This window comes from Tasmannia lanceolata, unplaced genomic scaffold (assembly GCF_043159265.1).
Source record: "Tasmannia lanceolata isolate RefF3 unplaced genomic scaffold, GAP_Taslan_0.1 ptg000003l, whole genome shotgun sequence".
NCBI lineage: Eukaryota > Viridiplantae > Streptophyta > Magnoliopsida > Canellales > Winteraceae > Tasmannia > Tasmannia lanceolata.
In genome coordinates, this window is record NW_027518680.1 from 656,147 (window position 1) to 678,667 (window position 22,521).

The 22,521-nt window shown below is 37.8% G+C and overlaps 3 protein-coding genes across 12 annotated transcripts; 2 read left to right on the forward strand and 1 right to left on the reverse strand.

The window, feature by feature from the left end:
• Positions 1-889: 889 nt before the first annotated feature.
• LOC143846767 (uncharacterized) lies at positions 890-15,262 on the forward strand. 10 transcript variants are annotated; one of them, XM_077355334.1, is made up of 6 exons: positions 890-2,977; positions 3,218-3,505; positions 4,531-4,840; positions 10,483-10,567; positions 13,985-14,066; positions 14,976-15,262. In XM_077355334.1, the coding sequence occupies exon 1, from the start codon at positions 974-976 to the stop codon at positions 2,699-2,701; it is 1,728 nt and encodes a 575-aa protein (XP_077211449.1). In that variant the 5' UTR covers positions 890-973; the 3' UTR covers positions 2,702-2,977; positions 3,218-3,505; positions 4,531-4,840; positions 10,483-10,567; positions 13,985-14,066; positions 14,976-15,262. The 10 variants fall into 10 exon arrangements, with proteins under 10 accessions (XP_077211449.1, XP_077211464.1, XP_077211442.1 ...); XM_077355349.1 differs by having other exon boundaries at positions 890-3,505; positions 13,985-14,069; XM_077355327.1 differs by having other exon boundaries at positions 890-3,505.
• On the reverse strand, positions 7,918-11,168 carry LOC143858925 (uncharacterized). The gene is made up of 2 exons (XM_077369637.1): positions 10,827-11,168; positions 7,918-7,950 (listed from the first exon to the last, which is right to left on the reverse strand). The coding sequence occupies exons 1-2, from the start codon at positions 11,166-11,168 to the stop codon at positions 7,918-7,920; spliced, it is 375 nt and encodes a 124-aa protein (XP_077225752.1).
• A 4,269-nt stretch (positions 15,263-19,531) lies between the features above and the next one.
• Positions 19,532-21,176, forward strand: LOC143859648 (EG45-like domain containing protein). Its single transcript, XM_077370303.1, has 3 exons — positions 19,532-19,694; positions 19,868-20,165; positions 21,003-21,176. Exons 1-3 carry the CDS (start codon positions 19,586-19,588, stop codon positions 21,007-21,009), a joined length of 414 nt encoding a protein of 137 aa, XP_077226418.1. The 5' UTR covers positions 19,532-19,585; the 3' UTR covers positions 21,010-21,176.
• The last annotated feature ends 1,345 nt before the right edge of the window (positions 21,177-22,521 follow it).

A 22,521-nucleotide genomic window follows, 5' to 3' on the forward strand; every position in this document is an offset into this window, starting at 1 on the left:
ATTCCCATTGGTAGTTGCTGTGGAATCTAAACTGTGCCATTAGGATTTCGATAATGAGACTGCACTCTTTGTTCTACGCTTTTATGAGAGCTTTTTGGGAATTGTAATAGCCATTGACAAGTGGTTAAAAAATGTAAAACAAAGTGAGATCGCGTCCCATTATCAAAACATTGTCACGCAAATATCAAACCCTTTAAAACATTGTGTTAGTTTATGAAATCGATGCAACTATGTGACTTTTTCTACTAGGGATTGACATATAAGAAAAAGATGTTTTTTTAGTATAGAACGAAAACAAAACAAGTTTTAGGTGTCATGGGCATTTAAATATGTAAGCACCCTTGTGATTTGGGTTACGAACATGGTTTTAAATTTCGACCGAAATCCGAAATTTCGGTTTTCGGTGGGGACCAAAATGAAATCGTAGCGAAACCGAAATTCCCGAAATTTACCAAATTTTGTTTGAAATTTCAAAAATTTCAGGAGTTTCATCGAAATTTCTAATAAAGTAACAATTTTTATTACGTTAACGAATTTCAATCGAAATTTCGTGCAAAAAATCTAGGATTTCATCTGCCAAAATCAAATTTCACTCGAAATTTTGGTTTCGGATAACTCCGAAATTTTAGCCGAAACTGAAATTTAAAACCATGGTTCCGAAGACTGCATATAGTTTTCCTATGTTTAAGAATGCATTCATAAAGGAAAATTGCCAATGGAGGACACACTTTTGAAAAATTGTTAGAGAGGGGCGAAATGGGGTTATCAAGACTCTAAAAGGGAGTTATCAACCCTTTTAAAAGCGGGGTTATCAACCCTCTTTAACAATTTTTCAAAATGGAACTCTCATTTGGGTTTCATCATGGAGGAGGCATGGGAATCCACCCCCCCCGCCCCTGAAATAACAAACATACCCCTATAAATCTCGTTTCCGTTTTGAAAGCTCTCATTTCGGTTTCATCATGGAGGAGGCATGGGATTGAAGTCTGTAAGCAGTCTGGTCTCTTGGAAGCTGTCTCTATCCAAACCCACTATTCTCTACGACAAAATCAGGTGCCCCTCAAACCCTAATTCTCCGCACTTCATCTTCTCACCATTTCAGTACGTTAGCAACTCGTCTCCAAAATCCCCAATCACCACCATTATAAACCCTATCCCTTTCATAACCACCGTTCGAAACCCTAACCCTAATCCGCTCGTTGAACATGGAAAACCTAATCGTAATCCTAATTTCCTGAATTCCTTTCTTTTACGTTCATCGTCTATCGCTTATTATCCGTCATCGTGGTCTCTGAAGGCTCTAATCTCCTATAAAACCCCTGTTGTGTTGTTTCCTAGTATAAACCTTAACTACAATTATCTTGCCTATTATGGATATTCCAACCCTAATTTTAGTTCTTGGCATTCCCTTCAACTTCTATTTCGGTCGTTTTCAAACCACTCTGATATAATTTCTAAGAAGAAACCTGGTATGCTTAATTCAAATGGAAACCATAACCCTAATTCTCGCATTTCGAGAAGAAACACTAAGCATATGCTTGCTTCTCACATTCATAATGTTAATCCAGATGAATTTATGGATATTGTTGAGTTGATTAAGAGAGGGGAGAATGATATGGAATTGAAACTAAATGAGATGAACCTCAACCTTTCTCCTGCTTTGGTTAGTGAATTACTTAATTGTTTGAGTGATTGTGGAACTTCAGCATGGCGTTTCTATGACTGGGTTACAAAAACCCGGCCCAATTTTGATCTGAATTCGCAGATTTACAACCAGATGGTCAATAATCTTGGTCGGTTAGAAGATTATGAATTGATGCTCCTTCTTTTAAGAGAGCTATCGAGACAAAGGCATTGCCTCACTGAAAAGGCCTTTGCATTTTTTAGTGTTTGCAGTTCTGATAGGGTTAGGATGAGGGATTCTGTTGTAAGAGTCGTAGAAACTTTGAATGGAGCTGGAGGTTCATGTCGTAGTTCTGGAATCCACACATTGATTAAGATGCTCTGTGCCATGAATTTCTTCGACCTTGCAATTTTCGTCATGGTGGAAACATCTAGAAAGACATCTTACTACAACATTCTGATTGCAGCAAAGTGTAGGAACAGCAAATTTCAAGAAGCCCAACATCTGTTTGAGGAAATGAAGAGATTTGGTTGTGACCCAAATGTTAATTCCTATAATTATTTATTGGGTAGTCTATGTAAGAAGGAAAGAATTGCTGAAGCTTGTGAACTGCTCGAGGTAATGGAAAAATTGGGTTACATTCCAGATGCGATAACCTTCGAAATAGTCACATATCATGCATGTAGGCTAGGGAGGATTGATTTTGCGATGGAGTTCCTCTATCAGATGATGTCGGAAGGACTTGAGCCTCGGATCACAACGCATGCAGCCTTCATTAAGGGCTATTTTTGGTCCGGACGACCCCAAGATGCACACAAATATGTTGTTGAAATGAGTGCCAAGGATAAGTGCTCGGGTATTATGAATTACAGCTTGTTGGCAAGTCTCTACCGTAAATCAGGGAAGGTAGTTGAAGCACGAGAGGTTCTTGTTGAAATGATTGAGAACGGGCTCAAGCCCAACTTCCCTGTTTATATGAGAGTAATGAAGGATCTCTACAAGTTGGGTATGAGAGATTTGGTTGCAGATTTAAAGTGTAGGTTTTCAAAGTTCCATTCAAGTGAGAATGATGGATGACATTTCTGTTGAAGTCAAGACCTTTTATGTCTCCGATGTTATCTTGTACTTTAGAGCTGGATCTAGAAGAACATTTACAGCTATACTTATATGTTAGTTGGCTAGAGCTGTGAACAAAAATGAATGCAAAAGAGACAGTATGCATTGCAGAAGCAAATATTTTCTTATATCTGCTTCTGTTTCAGCCCTTTTACTCCGGGCTTGATGGAACTTTAATATTTATTTGCATTTGGTGGAAGCAGTTATTTTTCTCAATTGGTGTCCTAATAAATTTAGGTGAGTTTGTTTAATGAAATTTCTCCGCCACTTTTTCTTCCTATGCCTTATACAATCTTATATGGTGTACGTCAGTTCTTTATAACTTCTCAATTTAGTCTTTTAGATAAGTGATCCATATCTGTTTCACAAGATCTTATTATACATCTTTCTCTCGATCGCAAAACCTTTTAAAACCGATTCTATGCTTTTCGAGAACAAGATTTTACCGATCGGCTAAAGGAAGGTTGAATTGAATAGATCTTGATCGGAGATTCATAGCTATGGTCTCCAGAAAGGGGAATCTGGAGCGGTTCTGGCATGGAATCCGGACGGTTTTCTTCATGTTGACGCTTTTAGCTTCTCTTCTCGTGTTCTCCGCCCCTGTTCTCGTAGCAGTGGGCGATGTTTTGGTGCCAGGCATGCTGATTTCGATCTTCACATGCGTTAGATCCCATAGCTTGAGGAATCATATGGTGAAATACGGTTTCAGGAGTTCTTTGATGGATATTCCTCTCATATCCGTCGTCAGATCTCTCGTAATCATATGTGAGATCATTTCCCCTTTATTTCGCTCGGATTTGTTTTTATTCTGTTCTACATGACGATGATGTATTGGCCAATGCTATTGTATTTTATTTTTGACGAATTTGTCTTCAAAAATGAGGGTTTCGGTAAGATTTTAACTGTTTGCTTTCAATTTCTGGATTTTTTTTGGTTGGAATAGTTGGTTTTTGTGCTTAAAAGCTTGATTTCGTATCATTTTTTTTTTTTAATTAATGGAGGTGATTGTTGGATTTAGATGGAAAATGGGAATCTAGGTTTTCCGGAAGGAAATTTAGCTCTCATTTTCGTGATTTTTATATGACATACTTTCTAAGGACAGAACAATGATAGGAGACCTGACGGTAATTTATTGCTTGAATGTTCTACTATTTTGCATATGCCTGATTTTGTTTTCCTTTTTTTTTCCTCTTAAGTGATGGAAATCGAAAGTAACCTTTTCATAAATAGTTGGAACTTAAGAAAAAATGTGCAATTCCATAAAGAATTCGAAAGACTTAATCTTCCTTTCTTTTAAGCAGTATAAAAGTTTTTTTCCCCAGACAATGCATGTGCTTTCGATAATAAGGTGTGAAGCATTAGCCTCCTGTAAAAACAGTGGTATGGTATCATGTAAAATATAGAGAAGCAAGGGGAAAGTTTTCTTTATATCTGCAGAAGAAAAAGGTAAAAGGTTGTAATGCATTTTTTTCTCTTGCTTGCAAGTGATATTTTCGTGGTATTTGAAAGAGCTAGAAAATTTGGTAAATGTTAGCAAATGTTCATATGACATTTCATGAAAACCCGGAAAATATGTACAGAATTTCACTTATTTTAATTAGTAAAATAGATTTCCAATAGATATAGCACCTTACATGAGAATTTTGAAAATAATTAAATAAATAAAGAGATTTATTCTCTATTTAACCACTGGCAGATATTTCTTTTGAAACAAAATAACAGATATATAAAAGAGAAATATAAAGGAAGAAACTTGCGGGCCTGATTCATGCCAAATTTTCCGCTTGCAGGTGTTTATTCTTTGTGTGATGGATCGGGGCTCTCTCATTGACCTTATCTTGGAACAACAACGCTCTGTTCCTTTGTTTCGATTCTCATTTTATCGGTGAAGGCTTGTGTTTTTGCTGCAACTTAAGACATTGAAATGAAAGCTTCATCTTCTTTGGCTAGGCAAAAGCTCCATTTGAAGAAGTCATGGGGGATGCCGGCGTTCTTTTCCTTTCTTCAGTGGTTTTTGCTCTCGGCCATGTTGTAGTTGCTTATCAAACAAGCCGCAGAGCAAGGAGGAAGCTCCTATTTCACAGAGTTGACCCTGAAGCAGTAAGTTCCATAATAATCTTCCTTCTTCAGTGCCGTCTTTCTGAAACAAAGCAGTTTTTATACTGCAGCTGTACACTGTTTTCAAAGTAATTCTTTCGAGATCTGAAATTCAAAACCTTCTCCCCCGTTTTATTGAAATCCCAAATACAAGCAAATATATATTTTTTCATGTTAAGGCTTGGTGACGTAGTTTTAATGTAAAATCATGATAATTGCTAATATTCTTTGATGTTACCAGTTGCATAAATGTTTGAAATATGGGAATTGTATCTGCCCTCTATTGTTTTGATTTGAATATCTTGGACTTGCCCCCCTGATTTCCTCAATAATTGATTTCTTGTATGTTTCCAAATTTCTTTCAGAGTTTTCAAGAACTTCCCATCTTTTGCATTGCTACCCAATCAACCACTCTCCCTTTCTCTTCATGTCTATCTTACAGGTTCTAGTTTGCAAGAATATATTTTCTGGAGGTTACCAGAAGGCCCCACATTCCCCAACACAATGCACTGGAAAAACTCAAAGAGCGACTGTGAAACTAAAAATAACAGGTCCCTTCAGCCTTTGATGAAGAGAAATTCCCAATCAGATTACTTGCTGATATGGACAGCCTCTTCATTATCTGCCAAGGTCTCACTCTCCATTATAAACTCTCACTCCCTGAATCACATCTCTCTCATTCCCGAGCCACGAAAAGCTTACTTGAATCCAATCCCAATTGCAGCCCTCCACGTATCATTACTGGAAGGATTAAGGCTGACAAGCCACCTCTAACCGTTCCATCCAAGACCCACTATCTACTTCATAGGAGCTTAGGGGTGCAACTCGGGTTGGGTTCAACCTGAACCCGACGTGTTCAACCCAAAAAAAGGTCGGGTCGGGTCGGGTCGACTTTTCCAACCCGGGTTGAGTTCGGGTCGGGTTTGGGTTGAGGGTTTGGCAACCGACCCGAGTGTAACCCGGCATTTTTTTTATAACTTTTTGTTTTAAAGTTTTTTTAAGCTAAAATCTCGGGTTGGGTCGGGTTGAGTCGGGTCGGGTTCGGGTTGGGAAAAAGGGTTCCTTGGGTCTGGTCGGGTTGAACCTCGTCAGGTTGGAAGTCGGGTCGGGTTCGGGTTGGAAAAATGGGTTCCTCAGGTCGGGTCGGGTCGGCATCAACCCGACCCAACCTGACCCGAGTTGCACCCCTATTAAGGATCTTTAGTAACCAATTTCATGATTACTCTCTATATGTACCGCTGTTGGCTGGTTCTGCAAATTCTTCTCAGTTTTTCTCTGATGAAATCCCCACTTTGAATCTGGATGGTGGAGATGGAGAAGTGGGTTTGGCAAATTCTGTGACTTGAGAAGATGGGGAGGGAGTTGGGAAATTTGGTATTGTTCTTGTGCATGGGTTTGGTGGTGGAGTGTTCTCCTGGAGGCGCGTGAGGGGAGTGCTTGCTCGCCAGGTCAAATGCACAGTCGCCGCCTTTATCGGCCAGGATGGGGATTGACGTCTCCACTACGCAGGAAGGATTGGGTGGAAAAACAATTACCAAATTCATATAAGCTTGAGTCTCAGGTGATTGCCTTATTAATTTCCAGTTCTTTGACAAAAAGTGCTCACTGTATGCAGTTAGAATGATAGAGTAAAATTGGATCTTCTACTTAAGGTTGATGCTCTTGGCGTAAAACTATGTGGCTTGTAGGGTTCCAGTACCTAATATGGCAAAAGAAAAGCCTAGTTCTGTTAACTTGAAAAGTAGTAGTTTGCTTTGGCCATTTCTGAGAGTCACGAGGATTGGATATTTCTTATCAATCAGAAGTTATTATTGACAATCTTGGAAAGTGAATTCAGTAACTTAGGTCTTTAGGGTAGTTATGGAACTTGTATAATTTTTTATTGTGGGATGTCTGCAATGCTTTTAGGCTCGAAAGCATACATTACTTACATATAAAATCGAACCTTTGGAGCGATTTTATGAAATCTAAATACTTAAAAGGTGAAAGCTTCTTTTTAAAGGAAACCAAGGTGGGTGACTCTAAACAATGGAGGGACATGGTCAATTTGAAAGAAGAATGAATGAATAATTGTAGATGGTTCATTGGGAGAGGGAATGTTGCTTTCTGGACTGACAAATGGTTTGGCAATCACTCCATTATCAACCAGGCGTATAATAGAGAAAATCTGAACTTGAAGCTTCAAATCAAAGATATGATAAATATCAACGGAGAGTGGAAGCTTTCTTAGGTAGAAAACAATATCCCACAAGGAGTTGTTAATGCTATTAAAGCCTCTAAAATTAAAATAACTGATGATGATGTTGAGATTGTTTGGCCCCAAATACCTCTGGCTACTTCTCCACCAAGTCTGCTTGGGATATGGGTAGAGAGAAGGTGACAACAAAAAGATGGTCGTCGTATATCTGGAAGGACCTTCCCACGAAAATTGGTTGCTTCATATGGAGAATTTTCATGAATGCAGTTCATGTTGATAGCAGATTGAAAGATATTTCTATTCCCATTCCGTCTAGATGCGTATGCTATTTCAATCCAAAGGAGGAAGATCTCGACCATGTCTTTGTGGAAAGTGAGATGGCCGTTGCTATATGGGGCCACTTTGCTGCCCTTCTTGATGTCCCCTTGATCCAAAACCAGCCGATCAATGCCTGTCTTATACAGTGGTTTGAGATAGCAAAGCGGAAAAAACAATCCACAATTGGATTTTTTATCAAGAGTATTTTCTCCCTTATATCATGGGAAATATGGAAGGAAAGATGTAGAAGACGAATGGAAGGGGTTAACAGGCCATTTAACATGATCATTAAGGAGGTCACAAATTGGGCTAGCTCTCTTGCTTAATTTTTTCCCCTTCGATTGAATGCTGTAGTTGGGATACTTGGGCTCTCAAAAAAAAAAAAAGTATCCATCCCAAGCCGAGAACCCCCCAAGCATCTTTCAAGTTTTCTGGGACAGCCGGAAGCTGGTGAATTGAAATTAAATATTGATTGAGCAGCCAAAGGCAACTCGGGTACGTTGGGTGGAGGGGGAGTGTTTAGAAATTAATATGCAGGCAGAAGCGAGAAGCATTTTGGATGGACTCAATACTGCAAAGCGCTAGGGTTTTCAAATATCTGGATTGAATCAGACAGCAATTCTGATTGATTTACTTATAGACAACAAAACGGCCCCTTGGACCATTAAATTGTATTGGCAGGAACTGGTACCATTGACGTGGAGCTGAAGCCTAGGATATCCCATGCCTATAGAGAAGCCAATCAAGCTGCTGACTCCTTGGCAAATTATGCTTGTAAAATAAAATGTAATAAAGCATTTAATTGGTGGAAAAATCTTCCTATAAATGCTAGGGGCGCTATTAGATGTGATGCTTTGGGTATTCCAAATATCCGTTGTAAGTAGTGGTTAGGTGGAATTCCCCCCTGTTGTAATTTTCTTTCATCAATAAAATTCAAGGAGTCAACCCCGGGTTCCTAGATAAATTCCGGGGTAAAAAAAAACATAAAACACTAAAATCAAATAAGAAAAGTTTTTAAAGGTAAATTTTGATAAGACAACCAATTCAAGCATCCCCCCAATGCAACCCCCCCCCCCCCCCCCCCCCCCCCCCCCACCGCACCCACACACACTTGGTTGCCCCCAAGGGGGATTTCAAAAACATATTTTATGTTCTCATTCGCTCTTTGGGCTTTTATTCTAGGTGCATCTATGGCTTCATTGACTGAACTTTCATGAATAGAGTTAATTGGAACTGATAAACACGTTGATAATCAGTTGGAAGTAGCATCTACTTTGGTATGGTAGAGTTAGTATACCTTGAAATGTTCAAGAATTCTGGTACACGAGTGTTGGAACTGGATCTTGGGTTTTGGAATTTGATGGCATGTTGTAGTTCTCATACTTTGAAACTACGTGCCTTCCGTGTGCAGTTTTTTGAAATTATATGGAATTGTGGCAAGCATTTTGATTCATCGTTTGCTGATTGATATTTTGTTGTTTATATTCGCATTTTCCTTTTTCTAAATATATTTTCCTGTTTTTAATCTGTGGGCTCAAACAGACTTCGCCACTGATAGTTTTTGAACTATATCTACCGATTTAAAATTTTAAATTGACCTGTAAGCTATCATTCTTACTATTCTAGCATCATTCACTACCAATATGTATGCAGTAAAATAACTAATTGAATCTCAGATAGTTTATTGGTGATCTATACACATAAAGAGAACATCTCATTCTTTGTTGACCACGCTGGTGCCTTAATTTAAATTCATAAACACAAGCACAGAAGGTTGTGTTATAAACATCAATTCACTTGAAAGAGTGACAGTGGTTGGGGTTGACAAAACTCATGGCTGGAAATACTGGTTAGAAATACTGGTTAGACGCCCTTGTTTGTGGGCTCTGTCGTGCGCTATACAGCGCTTGATTGCACGATCTATACAAATGGGGCAAAACCCGGAGTGATTCAGCCATTTATTTACCGACGTTTTCTAATTAAAACGTCGCTAACTAATTGGATAGTTAGGTTAGGATTTACCGACATTCATTACCATCGCTGATTATGAGACCCACTGGCATTATTTAATGAATGTCGGGGAATATTTATTCTAATAGTCGATGAAAAAAGCTTAAGTCGCGAGCACGCCTTTCCCGACCCTCGCGCTTTCTAAATGTTTTATCCTTTGAAATTGAAACCCTCACAAGGAAAACCCATATTTTCGCCCTTACAAATCAAAATCTTCGAGATAACCCTATTTTGGTTCAAGGAAAACCCATCGAGGAAACCCTACTTCTTCTCTACATTTCGTTTCCCCATCTGATCGAACAAAAACCCCATTTAGTTTTTAGGGTTTTCTTTTTTTTCCTCCCTGATTTTTGTTGTGATTTCTCTCTTTGATTCAACAATTTTGCTCTATTAGGAACGAGGCCTCATCGTTCGAGTTTCTGAGAATTTGTTTTGTAAGTTAAGATCTCTTCTCAATCCTTGTTTTGGTTTGTTTATAAACTAAGATCTCTTCGCTATTCATGTTTTCTTTTCTTTTCTTAATTTTAGGATTTTTTTCTTTTAAATTAAATTATTTTGTAGAGATTGAAATATGAGGAATCCTTGTGTAGATTTCTGGATCTTTAATGTAGTTAGGGTTTTTAAGTTCTCTTGGATTCTTATTTTAGGATTTTTTCCCCATATTCTTGTTCTAAAAGATTGCTATATGAGGCATCCTTCTGTAGCTTTCTGGCTCTTTCATGTATTTAGGGTTTTTCTTTTATTTCGGATTCTTATTTGAGGATTTTTTCCTTAGTGTTTTCTAGAGATTGAAATATATGAGGCATCCCTTTGTAAATTTCTGGCTCTTTCATGTATCTAGGTTTTTTTTTTCTTTTGGATTCTTATTTTAGCATATTTTCATGATTCTTGTTTTGTAGATATTGAAATATAAGAAATCCTTGTCTTATGTGAAAATTTGTTCCTTTTGGTTAATCTAATCATGATGGTGGTCCTTTTTCTTATCAATCTCTTTTCCTAAATCATTATTCTTGTTACACACAAGATTTCATGGAGATTGGTATTCATGATTTCGCTTATACTTTCCCCATTATTTCGTTTATTCTGATTTTCTTTTCCCTTTCCTAATTTCTATTTGCAGGTGATGCATATGTGCTCGTAACTTAGCGGGAATGTACTTTCCATGAAGCACGCCCTTAGAATCCTTCCCTTTGTCATTTTCTAGTGTAAGTGATGTGTCTTCACCCATTAAGTTGTTTTGGATGACAAATTTTTGTTCGTGTAGCTGCTTTCTCTTAATGTTCAGTCTTATTTTGCAGGCATTGGAGTTGCAGATATAACTTTTTTTTTTTTTGAGACGGTAAAAATGAGAATATATTAAAAGACGAACCAAGATGGTTCTAGCAAATTACAGAAAGAGAAAAAAACGAAAATACAAAATCAAGGTGGGAGATAATCAAACCACTCCAAGGTAGAAACACTAACCCTTGCTAGGGAGTCTGCATCTGAATTAGTAGATCTCCTCACATGCTTAAACATTATAGACGAGTCAAGAACTATGTCATCAATTTCCTCGAAGAAAGATAGAAAACGCCACGGAGGAGAAGCCGCACCCAGAAACCATCGAACAACATTAGAGGAGTCCCCTTCCACTATCACCTTATCTAACAAAGAATTGTCCAAAAACTTAATCCCACGATTGACTGCTCTCACTTCCGCTTCATTAGCAACCCAAAGGACATCCTCCTTGGAATCTCTGCATAACCCCTCAATCCCTGCATCACCAGGATTGCCAAAAGACGAACCATCAAAATTCAGTTTTAACATCCCGTCTGGAGGAGAGAGTCAGGATTGCTTGATTTTGACTTTGCTAACACCCCCCTTACAAATAATCTGCCAACCTTCCCATAGATCGTAGGCTGAGACGAAATGAAACAGAGGAAGGCTTCTAGCCCAAGAAATGGCCGCTGCAATGATCTTGATAAATATCCAATAAGACGATTTTGCCACACTGTCAAATACTCGGGAATTTCTTTCCTTCCAAATGAACCACCATGAAGCCAACAGACACATCTTCCTCAACATCTTACCCTTTATTTTCAGGGACACCGTTCCCACCTTTTAATAAAATCTGATATGGTGTTGGGGAGAACCCATAGTACCCCAAAACGAGATAGAATAAAGCCCCATAGATCTCTAGCAAACTTACAATGAATGAACAGATGATCGATCGATTCGCCATCCGATAAACATAAAGGGCAATGTTTTACCAAAGTCATCCCTCTCTTCCTCAAGAATTCAGTTGCAGATATAACTTAACCTCCACAATAAACCATAAACTAAGTCCATTTAGGTACTAATTGTTTGAGATTTTCCCCTCTGTATTCTAAGAGTCAAGCTTTTTTGACTTTTGAGAATATTGCTGTTATCCTATTTCATGCTCATCTTTAAGCAAGGGATAATATATTAGGTCAATTTATTTTCTGAATTTGAATATTGTCTTGATCTATGATTTGAATGTAATTTTAAGGCTTTTGTGCTTCCATCCTAAAACGTCTGTTTGTGGTATTGTCTTTAGCATGTTCTTGTTATGATGTTATTTTAGCATATTTTAGCATATTTTAGCATGCTATTTTCTACCACAATTTCAAGATTTTAGCATGTAATTTTTAGCATGGTTGCTAGACACCCTGTTTGTTTGTGATTTGCATAGCCTACAAATTCTTCATAGTGATGAAGAATGGGAATGTGTGATGGAGAAGGGGGACTCTCACAAATTAAAAGAGCCTTGAAGGAGCTCTCTGTTTTTTAAAATAGAAAGCGTAGCAGTCATATGCATATCCAAAACATGTCCATAACACAGTCGTATGCATCTTCATAGATGAGATCCCAGAGTTGGGGAATGAAGAGTCTGCCCCTAAAATAACAGCATGTATCTACCTTATATTTTCCTGTCGCTAAGGCTTCATATGCTGGTATGAAAATGGATAATAGGTCCCAATTAGAGCTTCCTCCAAAGAGGTAAGTTTCAAGATCAATTAGAACAGGAAAAGAGAACAAGTATGCTAAGCGGACCTCCAAAGTACATAGTAGATTCTTTAGGAGGAAAATGTGGTTCACTACAAGTATAGGTGTAAGCACTCTTGGGTGAGATGTCACATTGAAATGCAGATTTTGCACCTTTTGTTTTCACATACAAGCATGCTAAAAGAGAAACACTCCTTGTTTTTCACATTTTGACTTTCAAAACACATTGAAATGCAGATTTTGCTCAAGGTATAAAGGTCCTTACATTAATAATTTGAGTGACTGACCAGAGTCGATTCAATCTGGGTGAGCTGTCAGTAGTCCCGTAAGAGGCTAAGAGTAGAAATTTATAAAGTGAAGTAAAACAAAGCCAACTGGACAAGAGTGGAACTAGTAGTACTAGCCTTGTGTATGCAAACCAAATGATTTGCAGCGCCTTCGAGTTGGTTCTTGGTGCATTCAATGCCCTTCTCATTTTGCTAATGATCTCATTTTTTTAGGCTAATAATATTTTCACTTCCATGCTTTGATAATGAGCCAAAAACACCTTGTCCTTTTCTTTTTAATATGCTGCTTAGAGCTATTTGTGATTTGCAATAGCTTTTTTCATACCCTAAAATTATTTTGTCATAATGCCTCTTGTTTTGAGTTATTGAATGTAGAATGACCTCACTAGCATAAGAGATGGCGCTGAGAGATTGTTGTTAAATTTAGGTCAGAAATGAAGCTTTTTAGGTCGCTTGTCTGGTCTACCTTAATTCTAGTGATGGTGGTACCTGTTCACTTGCAATCCATTAGCATTTTACATTAAAAAAAACCTATGATTTAGCCGACACTTTGAATTTATTGCCGACACACGTGTCTTGCCGTGTCCGACACGGCACACTTGTTGACACTCCTTTGGACACTTTTAAAGTTATTGTTAGAAGTGTTACACTTAATGTGGGCAAGTGGACAAGTTTTTGTACTGTGTCAAGTGTGACATTCAGTTTTATTATTGAATATTGTGTTTACCTCTTTTTTATTAAGTTTTCTTTTATTTAAACTCTTCTTTTAGCTCATCTTTAACTAATATTTGCTGCTATATCCCCTCCCATAAACCTAAAACCCTAAACAAACTCTTAGTCCAATACTATATTCATTGTATCATATTGGTCTCCCTTTCTCATTATATATTGGGAACTGAAGAGAACTAGATTAAATTGATGAATGCATTATTATTTGATTATCTCGTATTTGTTTTAGATTATAGTTGGTTAATTTTAAGATTTATTAGTTTGTTAAATGAATATTGTATTTATATTGTTACAAATTATGATAGTAATCACTAATTTTATATGTATGTATGTGTCACAATTTCTAGATTTTTAGATGTTGTCTTGTCAGACAACTTGTATCATGTCAAAACTCAACACACGAATCCATATCTGCAAATCATGATTATGTATACTATGTCTTTTAAGCCGTGTCCCCGTTTCTAAATTTTGGGGGTTTGCCGTGTCCGACACTCTGTGTCCATGTCGACACGCGACACTCTTGTCCGTGTCCACAAATCATAGGAAAAAGCACTAGTAAATGTATTGGTTTTAAAGAGCAATTGTTGGTACTTGGTACAGGACAGAAGGAAGAAATCTCCAATGGAGTTGCTCAATGAAGTTCCACCTATCAAAGTTGAAGGCCTAATTGTTGCTTGTGAAGGTGGTAATTGTACCCATCTTTAACCTTGTATTAAAATTGTCGAGGTGTCTATCTTCATGCCATATTCATTTCATACATAATTGCATTGCTTATAAACTGATACAAATTTTATCTGCCTACTGATAGTAAATCCTTGCATACATAATTGTCACTCAAACCAGAATATTGCTTCGCATATTGATCTCCATAGCTATTATTCATAATTGCTAAATTAAATTGGCTGTAGTAAGTCTTGTAGATTTTCTTAGTTTTTCAAAAAAAAAAAAGCATGACAACATGCATGAGTCTGTATCTTTCCTTGCTTGAATGTTCAAGTGTCCTTGCCTTTGTTTGAGGCTAGGTCACTTGTGTTAAGCTGACCCAGGCTAAGCCTTAGACCCTTGAGAGATTAAAGCTTTCAAATTACTCCCTCTAAATTGAGGTGAGCTTATGCACTTCAAGAGATACAGGTATAATCATTAGACTAATTTAGCAGGTCGGTGATCCACAGAGATCCCATGTATATAGGGTCCACAATTGAGGAGGTGACATGAGTCTCTAGTCACAAATCATTCATTGATTCAAATTGAGTTTTCTAGTTGTTGAACTGTACTCACACTACAAACCACCAACATTTCATTTCTATTATATACTAATTCAAACCAGTTCTCAATATATGCTTTTCCTACGTAAAGTCATTTAGTTAAGAGTATAATTATGGACACTTGACCTAGCCATCAGGATCCTATAGTTGTAAAAAGAGATTATTTTGTGGACCCTGTAGTTGGATTCATTTCTTTGGTATGTAGTTGTTCGTGTTATCACATGTGCTACTTAATCGATACAGCGGAAACTACTTGTTGACTCAGTTAAGTCACTATTTAATGATGATTATGCTTTGTTATTTGATGAGGTACCTATGATTTTCAGGTATTTGAATGCTATTCAAACATATGCACACCACATTCTTCGTTTTGTCGCTACTGTTGTGACAGTCAACAAAAGGAGAAGAAAGATGCTCAAAGAGTTGATCAAAGTCATCCAGCAGGAGCAACACTCATATAGTGATCCCATCAGAGAGTTTCTCGAATGATTATACGTCAACTATGACTTTGATGTTGCACAATGAATTCACTTCTGCTTTTAATTTATTCACAAACTCATGTACTTTTAATTTATGTACTTGAAATGAAAACAAGCAGTCTGGCACTTAAATGTTAGATTTCATCTTATGGGTTGCGTTGCATTTTTGTTTTGGAACATTTGCATGAAGACAAGAGTGAAGTATATATAGCCCTTCTGCTTGTTCCTTTTTGTGAGTTTTATTATTTTTTTAACAGAAATTTATTAAATTGAATGTCAATGTGTGAATGTGACAACAGAGCAGGTATTGAATGTATTACAATATTATCAGGTTAATGCACACTATTTTGGTATATTTATAAATGAATTTTTTTTAGAAAAAATATTAGATTTACCGGCGTTCGCAATTAAATGTCGCTGAACATAGTATTCGCCGACGTTCCTAAGCTGTTGGTGAACATTTCACAACAACACATAGTAGATAATTTCACCGATGGTTTTCTGTGAACGTCGGTATACCCTTTTAGGGACATTGGAATTACCGGCATTCATTCTTAGGAACAACGACAGTCCTGAACGCCTGTAAATGTCAATTTTGTTGTAGTGTGGGTTGCCTTTGGCTGCTCCATCTATGTTTAATTTCAAATCACCAGCTTCTACCTTTTCCCACGAAGCTTGAAAGGGGGGGAAGGGAAGGGGGAGCGGGGGTGTTCTCTGCTTGGGATGGATACTTTTTTTTGAGAGCCCAAGTATCCCAACTAGAGCATTCAATCGAAGGGGAAAAAAGTCGAGCAAGAGAGGTAGCCCAATTTGTGACCTCCTTAATGATCGTGTTAAATGGACTGTTAACCCCTTCCATTCGTCCTCTACATCTTTCCTTTCATATTTCCCAAGATATAAGGGAGGGACTAATCTTGATAAAAAGTCCAATTGTGGATTGTTTTTTCCACTTTGCTATCTCAAACCACTGTATAAGACGGGCATTGATCGGCTGGTTTTGGATCAAGGGGACATCAAGAAGGGAAGCAAAGTGGCCCCATATAGCACCGGCCATCTCACTTTCCACAAAGACATGGTCCAGATCTTCATCCTTTGGATTGAAATAGCACACGCATCTAGACGGAATGGGAATAGAAATATCTTTCAATCTGCTATCAACATGAACTGCATTCATGAAAATTCTCCATATGAAGCAACCAATTTTCGTGGGTTGATGTCCTATTAAATCATACTTGTACAGCATGCAATATCCATAAGATTTGCAATTTCAAAAGGGAAGTGATTATGGATATTTGCATGCAGTACAAGTATGTTATTATATATAATGGCATCCCTCATTTTATCAAGGACTTTTTGAGTGGCTTCTGATAGTTTTTTGGGAATACTATCTTTCTACTATTTAAAATTTGAAGGAAACCCATTTTAAATTATCAGTATCTTTTGGACATGCTCCATTTCATTATAAAAAGGTTCTCTCTCAAGATTTTGATAAGTCGACCCCCAAATATCTTAAATTGACCCCCTATGTCTCTTTCTCTCTCTTTTTCTATCGACAGAATAAATATATTCAACATCAGACAGTTGTAAACTTTTATTTCTCCTTAATTGAACTTAATACTCCTTCGAAAATTTCCACTGCTATATGGGATTTGCTAGGGAGCACAGAACGGCTGTTGCATGAGAGTGCAGCCACCTCATGAGTAAGACAAAATCTGTTGAAAAGTGAGCCCATGTGGCTGCTCCAATGCCTCCGGCTTCCATTCATTCTTGCCCTCTAAAGTCCTTCTCCCATGCTCTCTTCCCTCTCTCCGACCACTTGAGAAACTAATTTATCATGCAAAAAATTCACGGTTGCCAAACATGGCCTTAGAGGCTGCTACTCTCTTGCTGACGGAAAGAAGGGCGGGAAGTAAAAAACGACGGCTGATCTGCTTCTTCTCTTGTCTCTCAACTACAATTTTGAAGAAATCCCGGATTCTACAATCCGCGTATCCAAAGTGTTTTTATCCTTCTTTTCTGCATTAACCAATTAAAGGGAGCATCAAATGGTGTCAACCTTTTCCAAAAAAAAAAAAAACACCCCTATATAATATGAGAGAACTGTTGGTGCGCTTAAGCTCACCATTTTTTTGGTGCGCTTAAGTTGTTATAACGCCTCCCATTCGTTTAAATGTTTGGGTCTCGCTGGGCCCCGCTTAAGCGCACCAATGGGAGCCGTTATAACAACTTAAGCGCACCAAAAAAATGGTGCGCTTAAGCTCACCAACAGTTTTCTCATATAATATCTACTGTTATCATGGCGATAGGTTATTTTGTAAGGGTCTGATTTAGGTGTCTAACCATATCATACCCTTTACGCGGTGTTTGATGCCAGGGAAAATAAATTACGAAAAAAATTCTAGGGTCTAGCAGATTCCCTGTCGCTTTGGCTTTGCAAAATTCAGCCTAATAGGTTCATGCAAAGAATGAAATTTTGGGCAGGATTTTCTTACCGAATGCCATTTCCATTCTTTGGAGTGTGAATGGTTTCCATTCTTCGGCTTTATGATCACCTTACTGTGGCTTCCTCTTAACTAGTTAAGTAGTTATGAGTTATGACAAGGAGGTGAAAGAAGGGTATTGCTGACAAAAATCAGCATTGAAAGTGGGACCAGCTCATGCTTAAAAAGTCAAAATTCTACCTGTCAACTTGGCAGGCCGTAAAGGAATTGAATGCCGTGGTCAAGCTTTCACACGGATAGACACAAGTCTTCTTCTTCTTCCTAAAGAAACTGATTTCTATACCAGTTTGTTTTGGTTGAGGCACTCCTTTTATACGACCATTTTACCCTCTGATAGCACTTGCTCCATTAGAGGTTTCTCGATTTCTAAATGTATGGAAGCTCATTGTTCATGTGAAAGAAAGACCTATCTTCTAAGACGGCTTGAGAAGGAAAGAATGTGAAGATATTTATGATGATGTCCTTCATTGACTACATTATGATTATCCTATAATTAACCAAATTCTATTCCTTCCACGTCAATGCCCACTTTTTATTTGTTTGTTCTATAATACACGGATCAATGGCCAGAATATGGTGGCCCATATTTTAAATTACTCTGATAAGAATAAGATAGCCCCTTTTGTCTTATACAAGGACTTAGGTCTTTTTAAATTATGAGTTATCCACCAATTTTTTTGGCCATCCATTTAGAGAAGATGAATCGTACGGTTAAGTTTGATATGGTATAGGGGCCCACTGGCAGGGCCCACCATAAAGTATGCTCTTGACATCCATAACCCCACATTTCTTCTAATCCCTATGATTAAGTTCTCCTGATCTTACGGCGGATCATACGCGGTGGATATGAGGAATAGGTGAGGGTGAATGACATGTTTGGCAATTGTGAAAAAAGTTGTGAGAGATAGATGGGGGATCCAGATATATAAAAGTGGGTGTGACAGGAGCATGGTTTTAAATTTCGACCGAAATCCGGGATTTCGGCGGAGACCGACGCCGAAATTGATAAAAACCGAAACGGTATTTTATTTTGACCGAAATTTCGGTTTTTCCGAAATTTGACGCAAAAAATCTTTTTTTTTTTAATATTAATTTAATATTTCACCGAAATTTCGGTAATTTTGGCCAAAATTTCAGTAATTTCGGCAGAAATTTAATACTGAATAAAATAATAATTTCTGGCTTTGTACCAGATTTCGACCGAAATTTCAAAATCTCAATGTCCGAAACCGAAATTTTAAACCTTGGACGGGAGCATGGAAAGCACCTTAAAACCGGGAAAAAAGATCTAATTATTTCATGAAATAATTTTTCATGGTTGCCAAACATGTCCTAAGGTTAAAAAAAAATTCTTCTCGATCAGATAATTTAACCCTTTGATTTGTAGAGGATTTATTAGCATGCATTATATTTTAATCCTCCACAAACCAGATGGCTAGTATCATCCTATGGAGAAGATTTTTAAACATTAACGATTTTTTACATGGTAAGCTCGTGTGTACATGAAAAAAAACGAGCTGGGTCCATATTATTGGATGATCTAAACCATTCAAAACCTGGGCCCCAACTTAGATACGCTGTGTCCTAAAAATCTTCTCCATAGGATGATCATAATCCTACAATCTAAGGTTTCTATACTATACGGTCCATTTTAAATCCCCACAGATCAGAGGGCTAGGATCATCCTGTGGAGAAGATTTGTCCGAGCAAGGCATATCTAAGTTGGGGCCATATTTTAGAATGGGTTAGAATGTTAGATCATCCAATAATAAGGGTCTCGCTACTATTTTTTTTTTCTACACTCTCATTCACGCAATGAACACATGAAAAAAGGCCCTACCGGGGCCCACATTTTTGTCTACGAACGTTGACCCGGAAATATCTGAAAATTTAAAACTGATAATAGAAAGAAAAATCCAGACCACACTTACATTGCCAAGGGCTTTCAATCCTTCCATGTCTAAACCTCAACACATCCTCTCATGCCTCTCTTTCTTCTTCCTCCTCTTCCATCTCTGCAAAGCCGACGTCGGCACGGCCGCAAGTTATGAACCACCTTACTTACGTAAGCAAGCTTTGTATATATCTTGATACATGGTGACTTGTTCCGATGAATGTATCATCTTTCTCTTTATCTAATAAACCGGTAGGGGTTCCTGCCAAACCCCAGCTTACCTACCCAAATTTTTTTTTTCTCATCATCGTGAACTTTTCTTTTCTGTATTCTTTTTTCCCCAGCAACCGCTTGTTATGGAGACGACGCAAGCCAAATTCCGGCGAATAATCTATTCGCCGCGGCTAGTGAAGGGATATGGGACAATGGGGCATCTTGTGGGAGAGAGTACTTGGTAAGGTGCCTTAGTGCAGAAGAGCCTGTTTGCATTGTGGGCCAGACAATTCAAGTGAAGATTGTTCATGTATCGGAAGCTTTGGTTTCTCCCCCTTCGGCCGGAGGGACGACCATGGCACTGTCTCTCACCGCATTTTCGGCGCTCACCAATTCATCAGCTACGCAGATCAACATTGAATTTCAACAGTAAATTCTTTTTCTTTAGTCCCCTCTTCTTCTTCTTTTCTCCTCTTTCATTTTGATAGTTTTCTTTTTTGGGAACTGATATTTGCAACCCATCGGTTTTGGTGTTGACACCTTTTTTATTTTTAGGCTACTGATACTGGGAGACTGGGAGTGCCATGTTTTAATAATTGCACAGACTCAGCTTGTCTTTCTTTTGTAATGGATTTTGCTTAAGGTGCATTGGAAAAGAAAAAAGTGCAATCATTTTACACATTGTTTCATAACTTTACACATGTTTTGAGATTTTTTCATGAAAATAATTGCATTTTTAATTAGCTTCTGGGAGCTTTTTAGCAACTGTAATAACGTTTGAGGCTTTGACAGCTGTTTAAATAAAGGGACTTCCTAGGCAATTTCATGAAAAGCCTTTTTGATATTGGCACTAACATGTTTTAATAATTGCACAAACTCAGCTTGTCTTTCCTTCTTTTAACAGCTGTTTAAATAAAGGGAGTTCCTAGGCAATTTCATGGAAAGCCAAAAAGGCTCACTGTTTTCTAGTCAGCTGCCAAATGGCTTTCTGCGAAATTGTCCGGCAAATCCCATAAATAAAAAGACAAGATGAGTTAGTGCAAATAACGGTAGGTTATTTTTAACTTCTTCATTGGCTGTTACAATGACAACCAAGGCAAAGAAGTTTAAAATAAAGAGAGGGGTGTCAATATGAAAACAAGGACTTCTGAAAGCTCTTTTTTCCCTGTTCCACTTGAGAGTTCTTGAGAGTTCTTTTTTATGTTTTTCTGTCTTAGTTTTTGTTCTATATTCTAATTGTGGAAGATGATATTTCTTCTTGTACAGGGTTTGACTTTGATCAAGAATTGGTAGAGATATCGGTGGGGGATATATTTTCCATCAGCCTATTCTTATAAATCCGAGTAATTGTATTTTACTATCATTTGATGCAAATGCCCTCTAAAATTTATGTATTCTCCTATTTGAATACATTTTTTTAGTATAATTTCTTGTTTCTTCCTTGGTTTTGAGTTTAAACAGAAACCCAAACTTGTTTGCCCAATGTATGCTTTTAGAAATAAAGTATAGTTTTCATTTATGTTTAGAAGTCTTAGTTGTATTACAGATAAATTTAACTTCTGATAAAGGATAGGTGTAGAGTATTTCCTTCACATAAATTAAGAAAGGGCAGTGATAAATCGACCCCCAAATATCTTAAATCGACCCCCTATATGTCTTTCTCTCTCCTCTGGGTTAGAGAGAGAAAGAGGAGAGAGATTGACACATAAGAGGCCGACTAGGGAAACTCTTGATCGCTAGATTGTGACTAGGGTACAGAGTGCATTTAGTGGCCATTATAAATTAAATGACACAAGTATATATGGATGAGTTAAAATTAAAATAAGGTGAGTTCACCCATTATCAAAACATGGCCATGCAGATATGAGGGGTGCCCTTGCAAAAATCAGATGAAAAGGCGCCCCCATTGGTTGCTATCACCCAAATGCATTTATTGCTCTTTGACTTCTACATTTTTTGGTGATTTTATGAGGGAGGAGATATATCCGCCCTTTTGATTACTTGGGACACCCCATCAATGACTCCAGAGGGGCTGATGTACTTCATGTCATAGGGATTCATAGGGGCTAATTGCCATGTACACTGCTGTTGGGTGTCCGAGGTAATCAAAAAGTCGGGGGCGGATATATCACTTCCCTTTTATAAATGCCCTTTGGTGATAACAACCAAAGGGGGTGCCCTTTCATCTTATTTTTGCAAGGGCGCCATTGAGTCTAGCATTCCTCATATATAAAATAAGGAAAATGTAGGCACAACCATGTTTTGATACTATGCACGATCTCACCAGGGGCCAAAGGCCACTCACAGTTTCTTTGAGAATTGCAACTGCTGGTTAAGCATATAGGACAAGGTGAGTTCGTACCTACTGTATATGTAGCAAGTTGAGTTCGTGCCCATTATCCAAACACGGTTCTGCCTATATTCTGATGCAATGTTTCCCCACTTCCTACATAAAACCCATCTACTAGCGAATCTAATTTATTCACTTTGCAATTCCCCAAAAGTTGTCAACAGCCTTTGATGACGAGTTAAAATATATGCAACAAGTTGAATCCGTGCCTATTATCAAAACACTGATGTGTTGATATCATTTGAGAGAGAGAGAGAGAGAGAGAGAGAGAGAGAGAGAGAGAGAGAGATGGTGTTTGGAGGAAAGAAAGAAAGGAAAAAGGATTGGGTTGTGAGTTGTGAGGAGTCATATGCTTCATGATATCTTTCGAGGAAAATGTTAAAAAGGATTGGGTTGTGACTTGTTACGAGTCATATGCTTCATGAGATCTTTCAA

Coding starts and splice junctions, on each gene's coding strand:
- LOC143846767 (XM_077355349.1), top strand. CDS start 974: ATGGGATTGAAGTCTGTAAGCAGTCTGGTCTCTTGGAAGCTGTCTCTA.
- LOC143858925 (XM_077369637.1), bottom strand. CDS start 11,168: ATGTTAAAACTGAATTTTGATGGTTCGTCTTTTGGCAATCCTGGTGAT. Junction 7,951..10,826: donor ATGCAGACTCCCTAGCAAGG/GTTAGTGTTTCT, acceptor GATTCAATCCAG/ATATTTGAAAACCCTAGCGC.
- LOC143859648 (XM_077370303.1), top strand. CDS start 19,586: ATGTCTAAACCTCAACACATCCTCTCATGCCTCTCTTTCTTCTTCCTC. Junction 19,695..19,867: donor TTATGAACCACCTTACTTAC/GTAAGCAAGCTT, acceptor TTTTTTCCCCAG/CAACCGCTTGTTATGGAGAC.